The 25,479-nt window shown below is 51.8% G+C and overlaps 1 protein-coding gene across 1 annotated transcript; it reads left to right on the forward strand.

Moving 5' to 3' along the window:
• Positions 1 to 13,420: 13,420 nt before the first annotated feature.
• OAF (out at first homolog) lies at positions 13,421 to 24,367 on the forward strand (the record flags this gene model as incomplete). Its single annotated transcript, XM_083878165.1, has 4 exons — positions 13,421 to 13,651; positions 20,210 to 20,344; positions 21,343 to 21,523; positions 22,935 to 24,367. The coding sequence occupies 4 exons, from the start codon at positions 13,421 to 13,423 to the stop codon at positions 23,207 to 23,209; spliced, it is 822 nt and encodes a 273-aa protein (XP_083734291.1). The 3' UTR covers positions 23,210 to 24,367.
• Positions 24,368 to 25,479: the final 1,112 nt, after the last annotated feature.

Below are 25,479 nucleotides of genomic sequence, written 5' to 3' on the forward strand. Positions count from 1 at the left end.
AGTTAAGGCAGGTTTGGGAAAAACAGAAGGGTTTGGGAGCTGGAGAGGGATTTGGGAAAAGGAACAGGGTTTGGGAGCTTCAGCAGGGTTTGGGAATAGGAGCAGGGTTTGGGAGAAGGAACAGGGTTTGTGAGGTGCAGGGGGGTTTGGAACGTGCAGAAGGGTTTGGGAACTGTAGCAGGATTTGGAAGTTACAGCAGGTTTGGGAATCACAGCAGGATTTGGGAACTGCAGCAGGATTTGGGAATCACAGCAGGGTTTGGGAACAGGAGCAGGGTTTGGGGGCAGCAGCAGGGACCTCAGGAAGGGGCACAGCAGGGATTTTATCCCACCACCTCAGATCCAATGTCTCACTGGCCTCACCCAGACAAGATTTCCACCCAGTGTTGGTCCAGAGCTGTCCCTGAGGTGTCTCCCTGTGCCCTGAGCTCTGTCCCTGTGCCCCGAGGTCTGTCCCTGTGCCCCAGGTGTGTCCCTGTGCCCCGAGGTCTGTCCCTGTGCCCTGAGCTCTGTCCCTGTGCCCCAGGTGTGTCCCTGTGCCCCAGGTGTGTCCCTGTGCCCTGAGCTCTGTCCCTGTGCCCCAGGTGTGTCCCTGTGCCCCAGGTGTGTCCCTGTGCCCTGAGCTCTGTCCCTGTGCCCCAAGGTCTGTCCCTGTGCCCTGAGCTCTGTCCCTGTGCCCCAGGTGTGTCCCTGTGCCCCAGGTGTGTCCCTGTGCCCTGAGCTCTGTCCCTGTGCCCCGAGGTCTGTCCCTGTGCCCTGAGCTCTGTCCCTGTGCCCCAGGTGTGTCCCTGTGCCCCAGGTGTGTCCCTGTGCCCTGAGCTCTGTCCCTGTGCCCCAAGGTCTGTCCCTGTGCCCCAGGTGTGTCCCTGTGCCCTGTGCTCTGTCCCTGAGCCCTGAGGTCTTGTCCCTGTGCCCTGGGGACTGTCCCTGTGCCCCGAGGTGTGTCCCTGTGTCCCTGTGCCCCGGGGTCTGTCCCTGTGCCCTGAGCTCTGTCCCTGTGCCCTGTCCCTGTGCCCTGAGCTCTGTCCCTGTGCCCCAGGTGTGTCTCTGTGCCCCAAGGGGTGTCCCTATGCCCCAGTTGTGTCCCTGTCCCCCAGGCTGCTCTGGCCAGCCCCTGTCCCCAGCAGCCACCCCCAGGCTGCAGTGACAGCACAGAGCAGCTCCCCTGCCCCCAGGGCTCAGTTATCTCAGTGTCTGTCTGTCTGTCTGTCTGGGAACAGCCTGGCTGGGGATCCCTGCTCAGCCCCGGGCTGTTTGCCCTGTGTGGGTGCCCAGAGCGTCCCAGGGATGGGGGCAGCTTCAGAAGATTTGTTTCTGTGGGTTTTAATGGGATTCCTGTATTTCTGCAGCTCTTGAGGCTAACAGATGAGTCCAGGAAAGGAAAAGAAAAAAATTATTCCAGTGCCCACAGGGACACTCCCCCAGAGTGATTCCAGGGCTGCAGAGGTAAAACCCTCCTTTGGTGTGAACTCTGGTCCAGAAGGACAACCAGGAGAATTCATCCCATAAAATCAGGGGATTTTTGCTGTTCTCACATAACTGAGAATTGCCCAAGAGCCCAGGGAGGGCAGGAGGCTCTGCTGGGCCACCGTGTCCCAGCTCAGTCACCTCCTTCCCAATTCCCACTATTTCCCAATTCCCAGCTCACTCATCCATTCCCAGAGTCCCATCTCATTCCTTCCAGCCTGAATCAGGATTTAGGGGATGATGATGATGCTCTGCCCACGTCCTCGATTCCAGGAAATGGGCTCTGAGAGGTTTGGCTGGAGGAACTTTAAATCAGAGACAGAATGGCAAAAGTGGTGACTCTGTCCTGGTCATCTCCAGATGTTTGTTTCAAGCTGATCCCAATGATTTGATGAGAAGAAACTAATATGATATATAAAATAAAATAAAATAAAATAAAATAAAATAAATTATACAAATAATTAATATATAATATAATATAATATAATATAATATAATATAATATAATATATTACATTGTATTATGTCATATTGTATTATATTGTATTATATTATATTATACTATACTATAATACAATACAATTATATACTATAATTAATATATATTATATTATAATATATTATATTATATTGCATTGTGTTATATTATATTATACTATAATACTATATTATATTATACTATAATACTATATTATATTATACTATAATACAATATATATACTATATATAATAAATATAATATAATAAATATAATATAAATATAATATAAATACAATATAATACAATATAATATAACATAATACAATATAATTTAATGTATTTTTAATGAGTTTTAAGACCCCCATTGACACAAATGCTGTCCCCAGGTATCCATCTGTCCACAAATAAATTAAATAATAGACCTTTTGGTTAACTTAGGTTTGTTTTTTGGGGTTTTTTTGGGTTTTTTTTTTTAAAGCAGTTTGACTCAGTGGCTGCTGAATCCTCCCTTAACGCTCCAGAAAAGCACGGGAAATATTTCCAGCTAAATCTGCCAGAAAAAATATTTGCATTTTCCTCCAGGCTGGTTCTCCAACATAAATTATTGGAGTTGGGGGTTTGGGGAGGGGGTTGCTGCTTCCCACTGAGTTTCCACCAAATAGATTTTTTTCCTTTGCTCTGGAAAAAATAAAAAAAAATAAAAAAGAAATTCAGGCCACTGCAGATGCTCAAATGCCAAATGACTTTCAAGCACGAGAAAACGTTGGAATTGCAGGAATAAAACATATGGCACTTCGGAGGAAGATTGGAAGGGAAAAGCACAATTGTAAAGCTGAACTGAGGGTGTTTTATTATTCAGAATAAAAATACTTTCTTTTTTCGCTAAAGGCAGCCAGAATTTTAAGCAGACCTGGTTATTTTCTGGAATTTATTTCTTTTTTTTTTTCTCCCCCAAAGACAAACAGCATTATTGATTATGATTATTTGGATTGTGGCTGGATTAGGTCAATTATTGCATCACTGAAGTGAAAGAAAAAATTTAAAAAAGACCTTTAGGAACTTATTTTATGTGCAAGTGGAGGAAGATGGAAACTACAAATGAGATTTTTCCAGTTTAAGGCAAAAATTGTCCCCACTGTGTCTGTCTGTCTCCAACAGCAGATTTGGGACAGTTCTGCTTTTAAACACAGGAGGGGAAGGGGAGTGGAGAAAATCCCCAAATCCTTCATTTTCTTTTTGTTGTTTCACTGTAGACAGGAAAATTTGGGTTGGAATGAGCAGGGGGGAAATGTCAGGGCTGCTCTGGCTGAGTTCTCCTGAGCTCCCACAAATCCCTGCTTGGCTCAGGTCCCCCAAAACCTCCCAGGACCTTGGGCTGGAGGATCCTGTGATTATTTCCACCCTTTACCCCACAAACCCATCCCCATTTCTCTGCCTTGCCCTGGGAAACGGGGTCAGAATAAAATGGGATTGAGAGTTGTGGGGAAGAGGAGCTGCCCTGACTCTTTTTGCAGCTGGAACGCAGCACCTCATTAACCTTGGCTGATTCTTTGTGCTTTTTATTGCTCAAAAACCTCTCCTGGTCCCCCTTCTCCAGCTCCTCTCCTCTTCTGTGGGCTGTGATTCTTCTCAAAAATGTCCATTTTATAAATCACTTTAATTAGTTTTAGATCATCCTGCTGTATTTATAGCACTTGATTTAGGGTTCAGATTGCTTCCGTTACATCTCCTGTATTGCTTTGATTTTATTTATGGTGTTTCTGGTGCATTTGCATTGCTTTCCTTAGATGGATATCATTTTGGCTGGATTTACAGTGTCTCTCTCCTGGTAGATTTATATCACTTTAATTAGATTTATATCCTTTTAGAATTTGAGGGCTTCACCGAGATTTATCATATCTCTCACACCAGGCTTGTCTTGAATGGAAAATTCACATCCTTTTATTTTTGTTTTAAAGGATATTAACTCCACACTGGCACTGCTTTATCTGCTCTTGGGTCAGCCTCCCAATTAAAAATTCACCACTTGGAGGTTTAGTTTATTTATTTTTTTTTTTTCTTTCCCCTTTAATTCCCACAGGAATCATTCCAGCCTAAACCGTGCTGGTTTAAATTAACCCCTCCTGTGCCAGCAGGAGCAGCTGGGATGTGGCGGGAGAGCATCTCCCTGCCTGGATTCCTCAGGACACTTGGAGGAGGCAGCACTTTTATTCAGGGAATGGTTTGGGTTGGAAGAGACATGAAAGCTCCTGGCAGGCTGTCCCTGGGGGGGCTGTTTTATTATAAATATCCCTGGGGGCTGTGATTTCAGATGTTCCCAGCAGGATATTGGGTTGTTTTTGTGTGATCCAGGGCTCAGAGCAGCTGCTGCTCCCAGGCCTTGTCCTGTTTTTATCTCCAAACAGGCTGAGGGGCAAGAGCTGATGGACTTTAATTGACTCTGACCTCCTGGATTGCTTCATTCCCAAAATTTATCCCCAAACAGGCTGAGGGGCAGGAGCTGATGGACTTTAATTACAGTGACCCCCTGGATTGCTTCATTCCCAAAGTTTTATCTCCAAAAACACTGTGGAGCAGGACCTGATGGACTTTAATTGACTCTGACCTCCTGGATTGCTCCATTCCCAGTGTGGCTCTGGGAGGTACCTGCAGAGCATTCCACACCTTTCCATCCCTGGGAACAGCTGGAAGGTTTTCCCTCTGCCCATTGAAAGCAGCTTTTGGAGCATCCCAGAACAGTTTGGGGATTAAAACTCATTAAAACTCATTTTGTCCCACGAGCAGGGACGTTTCCACTAAATCAGGCTGCTCCAAGCCCTGGCTTTGAACACTTCCAGGCATGGGGACAGCTTCAGAAGACTCATTTCAGTGGGTTTTAATGGGATTTTAAATTGAATTCTTGTATTTCTGCAGCATTTGAGAGCCACACAGGCCAAGAGCTGAGTCCAGGAGAGGAAAAGAATAAAATTATTCCACCTCCCGACGTCTTCATCATGCTCTGTCCTCCTTTTTCTCTCCCTCTTTGTGTTTCCTCCCTCTGTGAAGGGGACAGGGGTGGGAGGGAGGGGAGGAATGTGCTGCAGAGATCCTGCTGTGGGTAGTTGGATCCAGATGTTCAGGGAAGGAGCAGGGCTGTGTGAAAAGGGGCTGGAGCAGGGAAATAAGGGAAATAAGGAACACCAAGCCTGACTCAGACACAAAGGGAACAGGAATTCGACTCTTCAGGTACAATTTGTGCTCTCAGCAGAGGACAGGGGAGCTAAAAGGGCACTGCCCAAATCTCCAGTGCCACAGGAGACACCCACAGAGGAGTTTTTATTTTCCAACGATTTCCTTCTACTTCCCAAACCCACACCCTCAGTGGGAGTTGTGAAGTGTCTCCTGGCAGACCAGACCCTTCCACTGATCCTCCAGCTCTCGTGGCCTTCCTAAAAAAGGGCAGCCCAGTTTTGGCTGGGTGATCTCCAGCAGCTCCCACCTGTCAGGATTTCTCTCTTTGGGCTTTGGGAGCCCTGTGAGGGATCCTCACCTGGGTTGTGTGGTGTGAATTCAGAATTTTTATTTGGTGGCACTTCCCTCTTCCACCTAAATGAGGTAACACCAGGCTGGTGCTCTCCAGTCCCTTCCCATTAACTGATCCAGGAGAAAAGGGGCAGAACCCCCCCCTGCACACCCCAAAACCCTCCCCCTTCCCCTGCTGCCCTCCCCACCCTCCCTGCAGCTGCACCAACGAGCCTGGAATCCCAATTAATCCAGACAACATCCCTGGACAAGCATCTGCAGCAGCTTCAAAGCACTAAACCAAGTTCCCAGTGCTCTGTCACCGGGCCCTGCTCAGTTAATTACAGCCAGGCACTGCTCAGCCCCTTAATTGCCCAGCACAGAGAATGGGCTGGGAAGCAGGTCAGAGCCAGAAGATGCTGGGCATTGTTCTAAGCCACTAAAGCTGGTGGTTTTCTTGCCCCCATTCAGGAGCTGGGTTTATGTAATTGCCAAGGAAAGGAGGGCATTCAGGAGGGGCAGCAGGGAACACTCCCAAGGGACGTGGAATTGTTTTTAATTAATGAGGAATGACTCCAAGCCTGATTGCTTTCTGCCACAGTAAGATCTCCACTGAACACCACAACACAAATCCTTTCCCAGGCCTTCAGACCAAGCCATAGGTCCTTGTAGTAATATTCCTGATAATGGCTGGGATTTAGTCTATGAGTTGGGGGACCAGGAGAGTGAAAAAAAAAAATCCAATTAACTCTCCCTGAGCTCTTTTAGTTCAGTAGTGCTGGGAACAATGGCAAATGGCTGGGTTTTGTGTGCTCAGCTCCCCAAAATACTCGCCCTGATTGAATCCTTCAAAAAGCACCAATGGTTCTTTCGTGCAGCTTTAAAAGTGGTTTGGCACGGAGAATGAAGGATGGGAGATTAAAGAGCTCAAGGCAGAACGTTTTGGTCTGACCCCCGACCTCAGCTACACCAACTCGAGTTGGGATTAACACCAAGGTAAACAAAAGGAGAAACTCGGGCACTGAGCAGGCAGTGAAAGCTTGTTCTTGCTGGGTTTTAATTCGGAAGACTTCAGGTCTTTCAGGCTGTTGTGAGTGGCTGAGGGGGGTTTGCAGAGCACAGCCAAAAGTCTGGGTTTCCTCCCCCTTGGCTTCACATTCCTGCCCTGAACTCCATCTGTGCAGGCAGTTAGCAGAGGGCTGGAAGGAGCTCTGAGCTCTGCTCAGAGCAGGCAGGGAAATAAACCTGCTGGGGCCAGGGCAGGGGACACCAAACCCTGGTGGTGGCACAGGCAAAACCCCAAACCCATCCAGCTCCATCCTGCTCCCCACCTCCAGCAGGGCCAGGATTTTGCTGCCTCCCAAATCTGTGGGGGCTCCTGGTGTGTTCTGAGCCAGCAGAACCCGGGGTTAAACCTGGGCACTGACAAAGCAGGTGAGTGCAGCAGCTTTGGGGCTGCTCCATCCCTCCCCTCCATGCCCTGACCGAGCTGGGTGCTGTGCACAGCTCATTAAACACACCTAATTAATCACCTCACAGGGGGAGTGTGGCCTTCAGGTGTTTTGGTTTTCTGAAATTCCTTTCCCAGGGAATTTTCTGTAAACAGGAGAAGTGTTTTTGTAGCTGTCCCTTTGTTATTCATCCCTTTCCCCAGGAGGGACTTCTCCTTGCTGTCCCTCTGCTCTGACCAATGGGAGTGAAGAGGTTTGTCTTTGTGTCACCAATCCAATTGGTCTGTGTGAAATGGGATAAAAGGGAGACACAGCCCAGAAATAAAAGAGTCATTTTCAGCCTTCTGAATCTCAGAGTCTGTGTCCTTGTGGTGTCAGGGGGAGGGTTTAGGTTGGATGTTTAAGGCTCCTTGTTGCTCTCAGGGTCTGGCCCTTCCCTGGGAGCTGGGGCAGCTCCTGCACGGAATTCCTGCCCATGATGCCCGAGGCAAAGACAGCTTGGAAAGCCCTTTTTGAAGAAGCAGAGGTGGTCTGGAGGACCTGGAGCTTCTCAGGGAATCCCTGAGAACGTGGATTCAGCGCTCAGAGGGGAACCAGAGGGCTGGAGCTGTTCCTGCAGCAGCAGAGCTGTGGGGGACAGAGACCCGGCAGAGCTGTGGGGCTGGCCCTGCCCGAGATCCCCCTGCAGCCGCCCCAAAAGAGCAGGGAGAGAGGCATTTTTGCCTTTTTCTTTGCCACTTTTCAGCCTCCACACCCCAAACAGACATGGAGAGGGATGGGAGAGGGATTTTTACCTTTTTCTTCACCATTTTTCAGCCTCCACACACCAAACAGACAGGGAGAGGAATGGGAGAGGGATTTTTGCCTTTTTCTTCACCATTTTCATCCTCCTCACCCCAAACAGATGGGGCAGGGGATGGGAGAGGGTTTTTTGCCTTTTTCTTTGCCACTTTTCAGCCTCCCCACCCCAAAGAGACAGGGAGAGGGATGGGAGAGGGATTTTTGCCTTTTTCCTCCCCATTTTTCAGCCTCCCCCAGCCCAGAGTCACCCAGCTCATTCCTCAGAACAAGCAGCTGGCTCACAACAAACATCCTCCCTCTTTGATGTGCTGTTTTGGTGCTCGGGACACTTTGGTTTCACACTCATAATAAAACAAACTGGCCACAGAGCTTTGCTGTGAGCTGATGGGAAAGTGGCAGCAATTATTGCTCTCTCCTCAGGGGAGGGGAGATTTGGGATGTGAGTGGCCTCTGGAGTATTGGCTGGTTACTCACTCTGGGGTGAAGCAGCAAAGGGAAAGGGCCTTCGCTTTCTTGGCCCTTAAAAGCTCCTGTGCTCAGGATGTTGGGCAGCCTGACTGTGTAAAAGAGATTTGGATTAAGAGGGGAAAGGATGATTTATTTTATTTTATTGTATTGTATTTTATTTTATTTTGTTGTATTTATTTAATTTCATGTAATTTCATTTTATTCTATTTATTTTTATTTTATTTTCATTTTTATTTTATTTTATTTTATTTTATTTTATTTTATTTTTATTCTATTTATTTTATTTATTTATTTATTTATTTTCCTTTTCAGTCTATTCTATTCTATTCTATTTATTTATTTATTTATTTATTTTAATTTTATTTTATTCTATTCTAGTTTTTTTTTATTTATTCTATTCTATTTTTATTCTATTCTATTCTATATTTTATTCTATTTATTTTATTTTATTTTGTGGAAGGGGCACAACACCACAACACAGGTCAGAGGCATCCCGGGAATGGACGAAGGGAGAAGATGCTGCAGGAATTTCTGCATCACCCCTGGCAGCACCAACACAACACCAAGTGGGCGGCGAGTGGTGAAGACGAGGTGGCCACAAACGTTTTGGGTTTGCCTGGAGAATTTCCATGCAGGGAAAGGCTTGAGCCTTGTGTGGATGGGGCAGCTCCTCTGACACCCTCTGCTCCCTCCTTCCCTCCCTGCCAGGGCTCTGAGCCAGTCTTTGTCACCAAGACACGGAAAGAAGGACACTCACACAGTCAGTGTCAGGGCAGAAAAGAAGGAAGTTTATTTGGGTTCAGCGTTTAAATGAGTGTTAGAGTTTGATCAGCGATTGGGCCATGAGGTTGGCACCGCTCTCACCCCACTGGTCAAACTGGAGAAGTCCATCACAGAGAAAAATGCCAACACAATCTGCTTTGTTTATGTTCCAAAGGACAAGTCTTTGAGCCCAGTCCTAGTGGGCATTGATTCCTCCATGGTCTTCCAAAAGCTCTGAGGTAAGGAAGAGCTATTGGAGTTTTGTAGCTTGGTTTTTTCCCCCGGGGATGACAGAGGCAAACCCTGTGTCAGGCTGTTCCCTGCTCCCACGCCCTGTAACTTCACAGCAAAGCTCAGCCGGGATTTTAGCAGCAATTTTTTTATTTCTTTTCTCCCTTAACCTCGTAGCTGAGGTATTTTAATGGAAGTTTTGTCCCAGTAAAAGGCTGCAGCGTGCTCACATACCAGAGGATCTTGGCCCAGGTGATTAACACTCAGTCAGACTGACCCTGCACGGAGCTGTGGGGAACATTTCACCTTCCCTGGGCTTCAGAAAAGATTCCAACCATGCAGCAAACAGCAAAGGTAGAGTGTAGCCCTGGTTTGTGCCTGAGGTGTTTTGGTTTTCTGAAATTCTTCTCCCAAGAAATTTCTGTAAACAGGAGAAATGTTTTTGTAATGGTAAATTGTTTACATTATTTTCCCCAGGAGGGACTTCTCCTTGCTGTCCCTCTGCTCTGACCAATGGGAGTGAAGAGGTTTGTCTTTGTGTCACCAATCCAATTGGTCTGTGTGAAACAGTGTAAAAAGAAAAACACATCCCAAGAATAATGGAGTCATTTTCAGCCTTCTGAAGTCAGAGTCTTTATGTTGTGGTGTAAAACAGCGTCAGTAGAGAGACTGATAGACACCAGTAAAACTTGGTTTGGCCACTCAAACCTGTCCCAAAGCCTTGGAGCTGCACCTGCTCCTCAGGAATTCTCTTCACTGTCACCTGTGACCACTCTGTCCCTCAGCAGCTTTCCCTTCCCAGTCTCAGCACAGTGTCCCTCCTGTGCTCCCTGCTTGTTCTTCTGCCCCCTGCCATCTCCCAAACAGCCCCTCGCTCTTTAATTCTGTCTCCTGGCAGTGCTTTTAATCCCTTTTCTGTATTTCTTATCTGTGTGTGTCCATTCCTTTCTGGGAGTGGGATCAAACCCACTCAGAAATCAAGCCCAGGTCAGAACTGCAGTCTGCAGGAACACTCAGCATTCCTGGAGAGCTGCTGAGCCTCAGGAAGGGCTCCCTGAGCCAAAAATCCTCATTTCCTCTGCTCCAGGAGCCAACCAGGAGGGAAATAACACCACGTACTCCCAGGCAGCTTGGCTGCAGCAGCACAGTGAGGGGCAGACCCCAGTGTGAAAAACGAGGGGGTTTTGGGTGGGGTTTTTTTGGTATAATTTAAAATATTTAATAAAAAGATAATAGGAGATATAGGGTTAAATGGTTGGGTGCTTGGTATTTATTTACTTATTTATTTTTTACTTTTTATTTATTTTTTACTTTTTATTTATTTATTTATTTATTACTTATTTATGTGTTTATTTATTGCTTATTATTTTTGGAGATACTTTTAGAATCCTTTTTTTTTTTACATTAGCTTGTTGCATATTTATGGATTATTATGCAGATTTATACTTTTCAACAAATTAATTTACATATTCCAGGAATTATTTTGTATGAATTATTTTGTATTTATTTGGGCCTGCTGTTTTAGAGTATTTTTGGTTGTGGATTTGGTCTTTTTTAATTTTCCCTTTTAGTTTGGGCTTTGGTCTATACATTTATAGACAGCAGGTCCTGATAGTTAACATCCAGTAGGGTCTTTATTACATGTTTACTGGATGTTATCTTAATTAAGTAGAGAATTAATTACAAGTAGAACTATGTATTAGCTATCCCATTGCTATTTTTAAGTTAATAGCAGAAATAAAAGCTATATTTATATAGCAAAGTTATTCCAGTGTTATACATAAAGCATTTATTTTAATATTTTCAAAAAGCAAATAATATATTATTGTATATATATACACAATATACAATAATCTATAGATTATATATACAATAATATATATACAATAATATATATATATATATTATCTATATTATATATACAATAATATATATATAGGAAATAATACATATATATATTGCAAAGCCAATAATATAATATATTGTATTTCTAACACCAGTCACCTCTCCTAGCCCAGGACCCAGGGCTCAGATAAAACCTGAATCACCCCAGTGCCTCGGGGACGTGGATTCCAGATTTGGGATGAGAAGAGCTCTGTGGACTGGAAACCTCTGAGGGCTGTTTGTGCCCACTGACCTCACGGGGCTCTTCCCTGCAGCCCCTGCTGGGACCCTCCTGGTTTTTGCATCATCTCCTCTGAATAAACCCCTGTGTGAGTGGGGCCTTCTCCTCTGGCAGCTTTTGTCCTGAGGGTCTTTCTGCCCTTCCCACCTTGTGGGCCCTCCCTCTCTTTTTGTGCCCGAGCTGAGCCCTTGCTTTCCTCCCTCTTAACTTTCCCTCCTCTTATTTTTAGCGCCGCTATTGTCCTGAAAAACGTCTCAAGGAGCCAATTTTGCTTGAGGGGAGCTGTGAAAATTTGGGGTTAAGGCTTGTGTGGGGTCACAGGAGAAGCAGTGTTTGGACAAGAGGGATCTCCCTGCCTGGGAGCGTGCCTTTAAATGGATGTTTCCATTTATTTCTCTGCTTTTTCTCCGGGGCGCTGATCCTGCTGCCACGGTGACCTTTGTGTTTGCAGAGAGACCTTTGGAAATCAAAGGGGCCCTTCAGCAGCATCTGCCCATCTGGAAATGATCACAGAGCCGGGAAGGTGAAGGGCAGAGCCGGGGGGTGTTTGCAGGGTGAGCTGCAGGCTCTGAACTGACCCGGCTCCCTCATTTGGGGAGAGACACTTTGAAGGTGTCCCAGTGACATCCTCAGGGGCAGGGATGGCTCCAGCGTGGCTCACACCAGCCCTGTGGCACTGGGAGCCCCAGGAATCACATCAATGTCGTTTGATTTGCAGCAAGAACACGGTCACAAAACTCTGAGTGCGTTTCCTTCTGGCTGCCCCATCCCTGGAGGCAGGGATGTTCAAGGCTGGCTTGGAGCTCTTGTTCAAGGAGCTCTGAGCATTCTGGGATAATGGAAGGTGTCCATAAGATGGGAGTGGAACTTTAGGTGACCTTTAAGGCCCCTTCCAACCCAAACCGTTCTGTGATTCTGTGATTTGAGCTGGGCTTTGCCTGTACACTGCCCTCCCTTCTCTTTTCCAGCTGCACTTTGCAGCCAGCTGGGGTGAAAAACAGCAGGGATGTGGGAGAGCTGCAGAGTGGGCGGGAGCAGAACATCCCTCCAGGCTGGGGCTGCAGGAGATGGATCCGTGTGTGGGGCTGGGACTCAAATGATGGATCCGTGTGTGGGGCTGGGACTCAAATGATGGATCCGTGTGTGGGGCTGGGATCCTGGGGGATGGATCTGTGGGGCTGGGACTGCAGATCATGGATCCATGAGAGGAGCCTGGGCTGGGGAATATGGATCCATGTGCACACTCAGGGCTCTGGGTGATGAATCCATGGGGCTGGGGCTGTGGATGATGGATCCATGTGCACACCCAGGGCTCTGGCTGATGAATCTATAGGATTGGGGCTGTGGATGATGGATTGATGCTCACAGCCAGGGCTCCGGGTGATGGATCCGTGTGCACATCCCGGGCTGTGGGTGACAGATCCACACTCACACCCAGGGCTCTGGGTGATGGACCCACGCTCACAGCCAGGGCTCCGGGTGATGGATCCAGGAGCACACTCAGGGCTCCGGGTGATGGATCCAGGAGCACACTCAGGGCTCTGGGTGATGGATCCACGCTCACAGCCAGGGCTCTGGATGACGGACTCACACTCACAGCCAGGGCTCTGGGTGACGGACTCACACTCACAGCCAGGGCTCTGGGTGATGGACCCACGCTCACAGCCAGGGCTCTGGGTGATGGACTCACACTCACAGCCAGGGCTCTGGGTGACGGACTCACACTCACAGCCAGGGCTCTGGGTGATGGACCCACGCTCACAGCCAGGGCTCTGGGTGATGGATCCGTGTGCACACTCAGGGCTCTGGGTGATGGACTCACACTCACAGCCAGAGCTCGCCCGCGCTGGCCGCTCCCCGCCCGGCCCGGCGCTGTTCCTTTAACGACGGGGCGGGCGCTGCTCGGCGGGGCCGTCCCGGGTCCAGGGGGGGAAGTGACGGGCGGGGGGCGCGGGCAGAGCCGCGCGGGGAGGGAGGGAGCGAGGGGAGGGCCGGAGCCGGGCGGGCGCTGGATGAGCCGGGCCAGCGAGGCTCCCCCGCGGGGCGGGGGGCGCGGCGGGGCCGCCTTTCCCCGCCGCCTTCCGCGCTGCGGCCGCGCCCCCCGCCCGATGCGCTGAGGCCGGGGCGCGGGGGGATGCGCGGCCCGCTGGCCCCGCGGCTGCCGGCGCTGCCCGCGCTGCTGTGGCTGGCGCTGGCCCCGCTGCCCGGGCCCGCCGCGCGGGCTGAGCTCCGGGTGCGGGTGCGGCTGCCCGGGGGGCAGGTGACGGAGGAGAGCCTGCAGGCCGACAGCGGCGCCGACTGCGTCAGCCTCGAGCTCAGGGCGGCCGACGGCGCCCTCGTCACGCTCACGGCGGATTTCAGACAGGTACGGGGCGAGGAGAGCATCCCCGGGGGTTCAGTCCCGTATGGGGCGAGGAGAGCATCCCCGGGGGTTCAGTCCCGTACGGGGCGAGGAGAGCATCCCCGGGGGTTCAGTCCCGTACGGGGCAGGGAGAGCATCCCCGGGGGCTTCGGGCAGGGACCGAGCTGGGGAGAGCATTCCCAGGGTTTTAGTCCCATATGGAACGGGAACAGCATCTCCGGGGGTTTGGGACAAGAAGGGAACCGGGAGCGCATCCCCGGGGAGTTCAGATCGGTGCGGAGCGGGAACTGCATCCCCAGGGGGTTGGGACAAGAATGGAGCTGGGAGCGCATCCCCGGGGGTTCGGGACAGGAACAGAACCGGGAACAGCATCCCCGGGGGTTCGGGACAGGAACAGAACCCGGAACAGCATCCCCGGGGGTTCGGGGCAGGAACAGAACCCGGAACAGCATCCCCGGGGGTTCGGGGCAGGAACAGAACCCGGAGCGCATCCCGGGGGTTCCCGGCGGGGCTGGAGGGGGGCAGAGGCTGCGGGACGGGAGCGCTGCCCCCGGCACCCCGCGGGAGGGTTTTTGTGCTCTCGGTGAGTGTTTTCTGTGGGATGAGGCTGGGGATGGGGATCCTTCCCGGCCTCCCTCCAGAGCCCAGTCCATCCCAGCTCGGGAGCCGGAGAATCTTGCCCGGGGGTCCAGGAGTGTTTCAGGGGCGTGGAGGGGCCCTCGGGATGCACAGGGAAAATTCCATCCGCGCTCTGGCGGCGTCGGGGGCTTTGTTCGAGCCCCAGGACAGTTCTAACGCCGGGCTCGCTGTCCCCAGCGGTGTCACGCTGTGCCGGGGCTGCCTGCACAGCTGGGAACAGCTGGTGACAGACCCCGGTGGGACCGGGGAGCAGTTTCCCAGCTGAGCCCGGCAGCTCTGGTGCTCCTGGCTGGGCTGTGGCAGCACAATTCCCTCCTGGCTGGGCTGTGGCAGCACAGTTCCCTCCTGGCTGGGGTGAGCAGGACAATTCCCTCCTGGCTGGGCTGTGGCAGCACAATTCCTCCCTTTGGCGTGGCAGGCTCAGCACAGCCCGGCCCGGAGCGGGGTCAGGGCAGGAGAGGCTGGGCTGGGGAGGGTCTCGGGTCCCTGCCCTGCTGTGGGGTGTCCGTGCCCTGCTGCAGCTCTGGGATGTCTCTCTGTGATCTGTGGGGTTCAGTTCATTCCTCAGGGGGGCTCCTGTGGGCTGTGGGCTGTGTTGGAGTGGCAGGGGGGCTGTACAGGCTGATGCAGGGAGCTGATGCTGCTCAGCTGAAGCCCCACATCCCACAGAGATGCCAAGCCTGGCTGGCTGCAGGGAGCTTCCCCCTGCCCAGGGAAGGGCAGTTTTTTTTTCCCGGGGTGGCACTGCTGTTATCTCATTCCCACCCCCTGGCTGGGCTGTTTGCTCAGGTGGACTTTGCTTTGCAGCAGGAGGAAGCCCAGACCTGTGAGATGCAGGGAGGTGTTGTGTCCCAGCCTGCTGTGACCCTTGGAGCCTTTTTGCCAGGGATTGTCCTGGTGCCTCTTCCCTTTTCATTCTCCAAACCCCTCAGAAGTCCCTTTTCCTGTCTGAGGGGCCAGCAGGAGCCGTGGTGATTCTGGAAGTGGTGGCAAGGTTCAAACACTCCAGCACACATGCAGGGAAGCAGCCCTGTGACTCCTATTTAAATAAATCCCAAATAATTGCAAGCCATGGCTCAGCAGGGAAGTCAGGAAGGGCTCTGAAGGCTGTGGATTGCAAACTTGCACATTCCCAGGCAAGGGGAATCCAAACTCACTGCAGATCCTCCAGGCAGGACCTTTGGGAACACGGGAGGTGACCTGTGCTGAGCTGCTGAATTTTTCAGCATTTTTCACTGGCTTCAGCTCCTCCTGAGAGCTCAGAGCTCGCCCACAACCCCGACTGAGTGTGTGTTACACCTTCTCTCCCTCCCAGCCCTATTAGAGCTGAGTTTCTTCTGGTTTGGGCTTCTCTGGAGGAGTTTGGAGTCCACAGGTTAAACCTGAGCTCCTCAGCCCCTGCTGGAGGTGATGGTGCCCTGAGGGCTTTGCAGAAATACATTCCTGATCCTCAGTTTTAGGGCAGCTGGGGCCTGACTCTCTCTCTCTGCTCCACGGATTTGCTGGAGAATAGCTGGGAAAAGGCAGGGGGAAAGATCAAGGAGCAGGAGCTGCCTTTGTGGTGAGGTGAGTAATGTGCGAGCAGGCAGCAGCCTGGCCAGGCTTCCCCCTCTGACCTGCTGCAGCTGCACCCAGACAGTTCCCTGTTCTGCCCTGCTGCCCCGGGATTACACAACTTCTCCCTGCTCTGAAGGTCCTGGGGTTCTGTGCTCCCAAAGGCAGCTGGGGCTGTTCATCTGCTGCCCCTGAGCCTGATGATGTGGCCAGGATGCTGGGTTTTTCCACAAACCATTTTTTCCACTCCTCTGGCTTCAGCTGCAGGGGGTTCGTCCAAAGTCAGGGGTTTATTTACTATTTTTTAATTCTTTTTTTTTTTTTTTTTCCTCCTCTGCTGGCAATTTGTGGTTGCCAGAGCAGGGGCTGGAGAAGAAAGGAGCTAAATGAGATCATTGTTCATTGCTTTGCTCTGACACTGGTGGGGACTTGAGCAGCGCTTGGGGCTTCCACAGGGCTGGGATTTTCCTTCTTCCCTGGGATTTTCATCCTTCCCTGGGATTTTCGTCCTTCCCTGGAATTTTATTTCTTCCTTGGGATTTTCTCCCATCCCTCCCTGGACCTGGAGGAGCCTCAGGGCACACCAGGTTATTTTTCTCCTTGGTGCAGCACAAACTGGTCAGTGCTGGTTCAAACTGGGGCTCAGTGTTTTCTGGGCAGAACAGGAGTGACCTTTTCTTTTCTTGCAGTTTGAAAGAAGGGAATGAAAACGCTTCTTTTTCTGTGCTCAGGCATAAAATGTATTGCAAAAAAATAATAATGAGGGGGGTGAGCAGCCCTGGATGTTTTTCTGATTGGAATGGAGTGATGTTGCCAGTTGTTAAACACGGCCTGAGAACAAAGTGGGTTGGGTTTATTTCAAGGTCAGCACAGAGATACAGAGAAGTTTCTCTTCCCTTTGGATTGCTGGAAAAGTTGGGGTTGGAAACACAAGGGAGGCAGCCCGGGGAGTGGTTTAACCCTTGCACTGCCAGCCCTCTCAGCGTGGATAAAGCTGCTGTGTGATGTCTCGGGGTGGTGGTGTCACAATTTCCTCATGCCACGGGTTGGGTGACAAATCACCAGGTGACAGGGGGAGGCATCTGAGCACAGATTTGATCTGTGTGATTTGGAAAGTAGATTTTTTTTCTCGGAACAGATACTGAAAGTAGGAAATGAGGAACATTCAGGAGTCTTTGGGAGGGCTCATTAAAACAGCCTGGTGTTTGTTACTCTGTAGAATCTTATTTATTACTCAGAAAATGTGCTTTTTATTTCCCCCTCCCAGCACATCCTTGATTTGCCTTTATAGATGGCTGAATATGAGAGGCAGCACAGCCAAACTCTCCATCCCAGCCATTCCCAGAGACAGAGGGGTTAAAAACCATCATCCCCACCCACTCAGGGCTGCTCAGCTGGCTGGACCCTCGGTGTGGATGCAACACCCAGTTCCCTGTGCTGTGCAAAGTGCGGGAATTCTGGCCAGCTGTGCTGGTCCCCTGGGGCAAAGGCTGCTGACAGAGTGCAGGACTGGGCCCAGCAGTGCTGGTGTCACCCCTGTCCCCAGCAGCACATTCCCCTTTGCCTGCGCCACTGCAAAGACAAAACTGGGTCCCCACAGCAGCACTGATGGCCTGAGGGGAGAGAAGTTTGGCAGGAAAGCTGAATGGGCTGCGGGGAGGAAGGCACTGAAATGATTTATTTCCCTGGGAACTGCTTTGCTCCACTCCACATGGAATCGTTGCTGGGCTGGGAGCTGGACCACACAGGCTTGGAAATCCCAGCTGGAATAAACCCCAGGCAGGGGGGGTTGAGCTGCTCTCACCCCCCAGTGACAGCCTCTGGCTGAGGACAGGGTGAGGAGGGGATGAGCTGGGTGATTTCCCTGCTCCTCCTTGGAAGTGCCTTTGGTAGGGACAGGCAACCTTGGGAATTTTAGAGCTGATTTCTGCCTTGGGGAGTTGCTGTGGCCTCTGAGAGCTGGGGGCTGATTTCTGTGCTGCCTTTAGGAGCTGTTGTGACCTCTGAGAACTGGAGCACAGATTTCCCTGCTGCCTTGAGGAGCAGCTGTGGCCTTGCTGCAGGGCTGGTTGTTCCCCGCAGTGTTTGTCACCCAAAGCCAATCCCCAGCTGTCACTGCGCCCACTCAGCACTGAGGATTCCCTGAGTTCACCCGGAGAGTCCCCGCTCTGCTCTGCCCTGCTGGGGCTTGTTCCCTGCTGGGAAATTCTGCAGGAACCCAGAGTTCAAGGTGCTGTTTGCTGCCTTGGCTGGGGACCCACCTTGGCACTGGTTCTCTGCTTTTCCTGCCGGGAATGGGAGGAGGCTGGGGAGGGGAAGGCGCTCTGCGAGGGGGAGAAGCTTTGGTGGCTCTTTCCCTGTGGGATCTTTTTAAAGCAGCTTGGTTTGGTTTTTGCTCCACTTGGGGTTGCAGGGAGAGCTGGGTCAAAGCTGGGTCAAAGCCAGGCAAGGGTTTGGGAGAGAGAAGGGAAGAGGCTGGTTTTGCTCAGGACAGAGTGGTCACTGCAAGGTCCACTTTGGCTTTGCTCAGAGCCAGGTAAAGGTGGGATTTCTCTCCCTTGTGCTACAGGAGTCAGATCCGTGAAAAAACAGCTTTTTTAAAAGCTGTTTCAATGCTGGAAAGCCAACCCATTCCTGCCTGTCTCAATGCATCTCCCCTGATGTCAACAAATGCTCTGGAAATCCCTGGCACCTGGAGTTTGGGCAGAGGGAGTTGTGAATTCCTCGTCTGCATCAGCCCTGAGGAGGAAAGAGCCTGGCTGGCTCAAGGCTAATTCTTAAATAGACGGATCAGGAGGATTAATCAGCTGCTCAGCACGTTCTCATTTTACAAAAATTGCCTCCAACCTGGGAAGTGCTGCACTGTTTTTAATCTCCCCCTGCCTGTGGAGGTTTTCAGCCTGAATGCAAAACGTGGCTATCCCTGCTTGCTTTTCCCAGACTGTTCAAAGGGAATTAGAGTTAAATCCGCAGCTGAGGAATATGCCAGAGTCAGCTCCTGGTTTTAGTCTGCTCATCCATGGGCCCTGCATGCTGTGGGAGTTCCCAGCTGGGAGCTGGAAGGCAGCTGGACCAAATGTGGATGGGGAATGTGGCTTGTTCCAGTGGTGCCAGTGCCTCAGTGGGACGTCTCCCCATTAAATCTCTTGGAAAAAAAGGAATTATTCCATAGGAATTTCACAAGAATTTTTGGTATCTCTTTCTTCTCCAGCCTCCTCTGTGCCCTGCTCTTCAACAATTGCACCAGCAAGATGATTTCTCCCATGCTGGGGGTGGAAGTGCCATTTTTGCAGCTGTCCAGATGTGCCCTGAATGGCATTCCCCTTCCTCCTCTGGGCATGGAGGAGAAGGCAGGAAATAAACAGTGGGCTCTGTGAGCAGGAAAGCTCAGCTGGAGAAGAGAACTGCTCCCTCCTGGGGCAGAGGCAGTGAGCCATGCAGCAGGAGCAGCTCAGGAGGAGAGAGGGGGCTTTGAGCTCTGCTCTCCAGCCACCAGTCCCTGCCCAGCTCTGTGTGCAGGGTTTGGCTGCAGGAGGTGCCAAAGACAGGGGTTGCTCTCCCTCCTTGGCCCTTGGGGTGGGATGGGCTGGCACCAAGGGGTGCCACATTCCCACTGAGGGCACTGATGGCCCTGAAGCCAGAGCCAGGGATTGATCCCTGCAAAGAAATCAGGGCTTGGTGCCAGAGCAGGACACAGGGGGGCTTTGCTGTTGGCCCAGGAATTCTGTGACTCTACAGGAGGGAACTGTGGCTGATTTCCAAGCTGGCTCTGGAAAGGACTGCAATCCATATCATATAAAATGACAAAATTAGTGGCCTGGACAGAAGAGGAACTCAGCTGCAGCTGATCATAACGGCTCCTTCTGCCTTTGACAATTTCATTTTCACTTCTGTTCCACACCTTCAGGGATGAGTAACTTTTTTCTCCAGGATGCCACTTGTCCAGAAGCAAATGAGGAGAGGCAGCAGAGGAAATTTGGGGCTGCTTACTCAGTAAGGCATGAAGATAGTGGCTGTGTGACATTTGCACAGCAAAACCAAACGAGGCTCCTTGGAGCTTTGCTTCCCTTCTTGGGAAAGCACAGAAACCCTCAGCTGGTGGATGTGGGATGTGACCTGGCAGCAGTTTGGCCTTGCCACAGTGGGATTGTGAAAACCCTCCATTCTCTGCAGACAGCAGGGACTCTGCTGCAGGCTTTGGGGTGGGGTTGGAGCTGGGGGCACACCCCTGTGCTCAGGTAGCACAAGAATGAGACCTTTGCCTCTGTTTTTGAGCTGGATCCTTTCTCTTTGACCCCGACCTCTCAGTTCACCTCGCCGATGCCAAAGATTTGCAGCTCTCACTCTGGTGATTTCTCTCCCTGTCAGGAGGTGAAGATTTTCCGTGCCTTAATCCTGGGGGAGCTGGAGAGGGGCCAGAGCCAGTTCCAGGCCCTGTGCTTTGTGACCCGGCTGCACCGCAACGAGATCATCCCCAGCGAGTCCATGGCCAAGCTGCGGCAGGTATGGCCCATCCTCCCCTCCAGCCAGGATTCCCCCAGCTCCCCTGCCTGCCTGCCCTTCCCAGGCACCTCCCTGCCTGCTCAGCTCTTCACCCACCTCTGAACACCCCTCCTGCTCCAGGGGTTTGGTTTTCAGCTGAGTTCAGCAGTGGTGTTGGTCCTGATCCGGTACTTGAGGCTTAGTTGAGCCTCGTTTGTGTCGTGATGTAGTTGAGCCTGATTTGTGTCGGGGTGGGGGAGTGGATGTGAAAATCCCTGTCCCAGTGAAGCTGGTGCCTTGGAAGGCTGACCTGAGATCTCAGAGACTGGACAGAGCTGGAGAATAAAGTAAATATTCATTAAAAGGCCTTTAGGATACACCTTGGGCAGGACAAGGGACCAAGGCTACAATATGGTCACACACAAATGGCTGACCAGTGACAAAGTCTCACACTTTTATAAGTTTTGGTCCATTTGCATATTGGGGTTTAATTGTCCAATCCCAGCTCCAGGCTGTGAGGTCCCATCCCTCTTGTTCCTCCCTCCAGCCCCCCTTGTTTGTGCTTTTGGGCCTGAGAGTTGTCCTTGGTGTGCAGCAGGAAAAGGATTTGTTTTGTCTCCCTGCTGCGTGCAGAGCTGTGTGACCCTCAATATGAGGCTCAAAACTACATCCTTAGGCAGCACAGAATCTGCAAATATGAAAACTAAAGCTCAAGGCATCAAAGCCAGTGCCGATCTGGGACCATTTATCAGTACAAAACATTGCAAAACCACCACAGGCCATGGTAAAACGTGGTGGTTTCAATAGCAGCAGGTTATTTTAAGATGCCTCTCACCCAGGCAGGAGGCAGGAGTTCTCACACCTGATGTGGGCAGCACATCACAGCGTGTTGTAAGGAGTTAGATGCACCCAGAAAGGATGGGATGCACAGTAAGGAATGAGATGAGCCCAGAAAGGATGGGATCCCCAGTAAAGAAGGAGATGCACCAGGCCTGAAGCTGTGATGGTTCCCTCTGCAGAAAAACCCACGGACAGTGAGGCAGGCGGAGGAGGTGAGAGGGCTGGAGCATCTCAGCATGGACGTGGCTGTGAACTTCAGCAAGGCAGCCCAGCTGAGCTCCCACATCCACAACGTGTGCGCCGAGGCCAAGGAGGCCATTTACACCCGGGAGGAAGACGTCAAGTTCTGGCTGGAGAAAGGTGAGTTTTGCTGGAGCTGCTCCTGTCATTGGGCTGGCACGGTGCTGTGATGGCTCCTGGCAGGTTCCTGGGGATCAGCACCCGTTGTTTTGGCTCTGAGGCAGGTGTGTCACCCTGCACAGCCCGTGGGTTAGCACATCTCACTCCTCCTGCTGGCGCTCCCCGAGTGAACCTGATTTGGGATTGTAAAAGTAACCTTTCACCTGCTCCACCACCCGGAGGAAAGGTGTTTGTGTCTTTTGTTCTCCCGGGGTTCCTATTCAGATTTAAATAATTGCAAATGCTCTGTGCAAACTCCTTCTCAGCCTGAGGACTGTGCAGAGAGACCACAGCTGGTTTTGGTGGCTGTCTCCTTTGGCTTTATCTCAGGGCAGCACCCTGAGGGATGGCTGTTCCCACCCTGAGGGATGGTGTTCCAGGTGCTGCTGCAGGGCCTTGCTTTCCTTGGGGTCTTTTGCTCTCCTATGGCTCATATTCAGATTTAAGTCCCATCAGCCCCTAGAAATGCTCTGTCCAACCTCCTCCTCAGCCTGGGGGCTGTGTGGAGATGGCTTTGGTGGCTCTGTCCTGTGGTTTCCCTCCATCCTGAGCTCTGTCTGTGCTTGCTCCCACAGGGGTGGGCAGCTCCACCTTTGAGCTCAGACCTGCTGGACCTTGCTTTCCTTGGGGTCTTTTGCTCTCCCATGGTTTCCCATTCAGATTTAAATCCCAACAGCTCCTGAAAACATTGTCCAGCCTCCTCCTTCAGCCTGGTGGCTCTGTCCTGAGCTCTGTCTGTGCTTCCTCTCATAGGGGTGGATGGCTCCATGTTCGAGGTGCTCCTGCAGGGCTCAGACCTGCCAGACCTTGCTCTCCCCAGGGTCTTTTATTTCTCATATGGTTCCCGTTCAGATTTAAATCTCAATAACCCCTGGAAACACTGTCCAACCTCCTCCTCAGTCTGGTGGTTCCATCCTGAGCTCTGTCTATGCTTTCTCCTGCAGGGGTGGATGTTCGAGGTGCACCATGTTCGAGGTGCTGCCGCAGGGCTTGGACTTGCTGGACCTTCCTCTCCCCAGGGTCTTTTATTTGTCCTGTGGTTCCTGTTCAGATAAAAGCCCCAACAGCCCCTAGAAACGCTCTGTCCAGCCTCCTCCTCAGCCTGGTGGCTCTGTCCTGAACTCTGTGCTTGCTTCCACAGGGGTGGATGGCCCCATGTTCAAGGTGCTGCCGCAGGGCTCGGACCTGTTGGACCTTGCTCTCCTTGGGGTCTTTTATTTCTCCTGTTTCCCATTCAGATAATAAGCCCTAACAGGCCCTGGAAACATTGTCCAACCTCCTCCTCAGCCTGGGGGCTGTGTGGGGATCACTTTGGTGGCTCTCCCCTTGGATTTCCCTCCATCCTGACCTCTCTCTCTGCTTTCTCCCGCAGGGGTGGACGGCTCCATGTTCGAGGTGCTGCCGCAGGGCTCGGACGTGCCGGAGCTGCAGCGCTGCCGGCTGTGCCAGGACCGTTGGAAGCCGTGCATCTGCAGCTACTCGCTGAGCATCGAGTGGTACCCCTGCATGCTCAAGTACTGCCGCAGCCGCGACGCCGCGGGCAAGGTCTCCTCCTACAAGTGCGGCATCCGCAGCTGCCAGAAGGGCTACACCTTCGACTACTACGTGCCTCAAAAGCAGCTCTGCCTCTGGGATGAGGAAACTTAGAGCCCAGGCCAGGCTGTCCCAGGGGTGGCACCTCTGCCCCTGGCTGCTCTGAAGAAGGAATGCTGTTCTCACAGCGGTGCCTTGTGCTCTGTGTGTGTGCCTTTCCTCATGGCCTCCCTGTCCCCCACCTGACGCTGCCTCGTGCTGTGACAAGCGGGCTCAGCTGGGTGATGATGCTCTGGCTCCCCTGGAGCAGGGGGTGCAGGTTTTGGGGTGAAGCACAGGGGAAAAGGGGGTGTGCTGCCCTGCTCTGGAGCTCGAAGGGGCACTCCCAGCCTCCAGCTGAGCACGGAGGGCGAGGATCTCGCTGGGTTGCCAAACTTCTCTGCCATTGAAGAACTCCCTTGGCCACTTCCTGGTGACACAGCTGGTTTTTGGGACCACACCCCCTGAACAAAGGAAGGTTTGAAGCCCACCCAAAGCAAGAGCCTGCCTGTAGCTTTTCCTAGTGCCTGACTGGTGTTATATCCCCCTGTGCATGGAAGACACACCGGGGGGTATAGCTCAGCATCTTGTGCCCCTCAAGGGCTGGTAATTAGGGCTTTAATTAATCCCTACCTAGACTAGTGAAGGCCCAACTTTTTGTGTTGGTCTTGGTGACTGTTCCACTGAGAAGGAAACATCTGGAGACTCGTGAGTGCCACCGTAACCCTGCGGCTGCAGGGGGAGAGGAGGGTCCCAGGTGGGTTTTGGAGAAGACAGGATTCTACATCCACGTCCAGTTTGGTGTCCTGCTCTGCCAGCTATTCACAAGAAGCTCTTAAATAACTGTCCTGCTTTGCTGTGCCTTGATTTCCCCCATATGTTAAACAAGGGTGACACTGACGTTGTCCTTGGCCCTGGAATATTCCTGGAGGGATCAGACAAAAAGCTCTGGAAGTGCTGCTGGTTCTGTGTCCCCTTCCACTCAGATTAGGACAAGCACAGAGGGGAGAGAAGCTCTTGGGGTCTTTAGGAGCCCCTGTGCCTCCTGGTGAAAAGCCTTCACAACGTGCCTTTTTGCCTCAAATACAGGAATTTTTGCTAAAGAAGAAGAAGAAAAAAAAAGAATTTGGTCACAATTATTTTTGTATCGATCGCTTAAGGGGGTGGGGGGAGAAGGGAAAGGTATTTTAATATTGGAACATGAAGTAAAACACACTTGAAATGATTTTTTTTTTTAAAAAATAAACAAATTATTTATCATTTGTAAGGTAAAATAAACTGCTTTTTTTAAAGCATCCTTGGCCTAAAAGTTTCTCTGTGCATGAAACCCTGTGTGTGAATTCAGATTTATGGGTAAATCTCAGACCTGCACCTGGTGAGGAGCCATGGATGGGGGAGAACACCCAGGAATTGACTCAGCAATGTGATGCTGGACCTTAAAAACACCCTCCTTTCAGACCCTCCATAGGGAGATGGGTTTGGCTCACCCCGAGCAGGTGTGTGAGCTCTGGGCTCCAGCTGTGCTGGATAAACCCACCAGAACCAGCAGCTCCTGGGGCTGGGGCTGCTCCTCTCCCCCAGTGGCCCCATGAGGCTTCTCCGAGTGCGGGAAATATTCCCGGTGAATTCTCCGCCTCCTTTGGGGCCAGCCCGGAGCTGCTGGAGGGAGAATGGTGGAGCTCTGATTCCCCCTAGTGTGGGGAATGCAGCCATGGGGGCACTTCAGCCTTTCCGACCCTCCATCCTTTCCCAGGGATGGGAGAGCAGGGGTTTGATCTCTGCTGTCTCAGCCCCGGCTGCAGCAGGACCCCGGGGGTTTCTCCCGGTTTTTGGGGTCACACCCAGCTCTGGGGCGGGCTGTGGGCAGGGTGGGCTTGGATTGCAGGGGCTGTGAACAATCCCCCCTCTGCCCCCTGCACAGGGATGTGGGGACATCCACAGGACCCGGGCTGGCTCTGGGGACACATCCCAGTGACCCTCCAGGGGCTGGATTTTGTCACTGCGGGGCTGGATTTTGTCACTCGGGGCTGTGCAGTGGCCGGTGCAGTTCCCCGGCCTCCAGCAGTGGGTGCTGGCGGAGCGCGGCTCGGCCCGGCCCGGCCCGGCCCGGGGTAATGTCGGGATAATGTCGGGATAATGTCGGGACAGGGATGCTCCTGGTCCAGCCGCTCCCTGCAGCATCGCAGGAAGAGAACTCTGGGGGTTTTGTGGGGTCTCTCTGCAGTTTGGGCCCGTCCCAGGACCGTGTCCCATAAATCAGGTTAAACTGATCTCGCCTGGAGGGTTTATCTCACTCCACTCGGCAGCAGGAGAGGGAAAACACCGAGGTGCCTGCAGTGAGGAGA

Source organism: Zosterops lateralis (assembly GCF_965231275.1).
Source record: "Zosterops lateralis genome assembly, chromosome: 25".
Lineage (NCBI taxonomy): Eukaryota > Metazoa > Chordata > Aves > Passeriformes > Zosteropidae > Zosterops > Zosterops lateralis.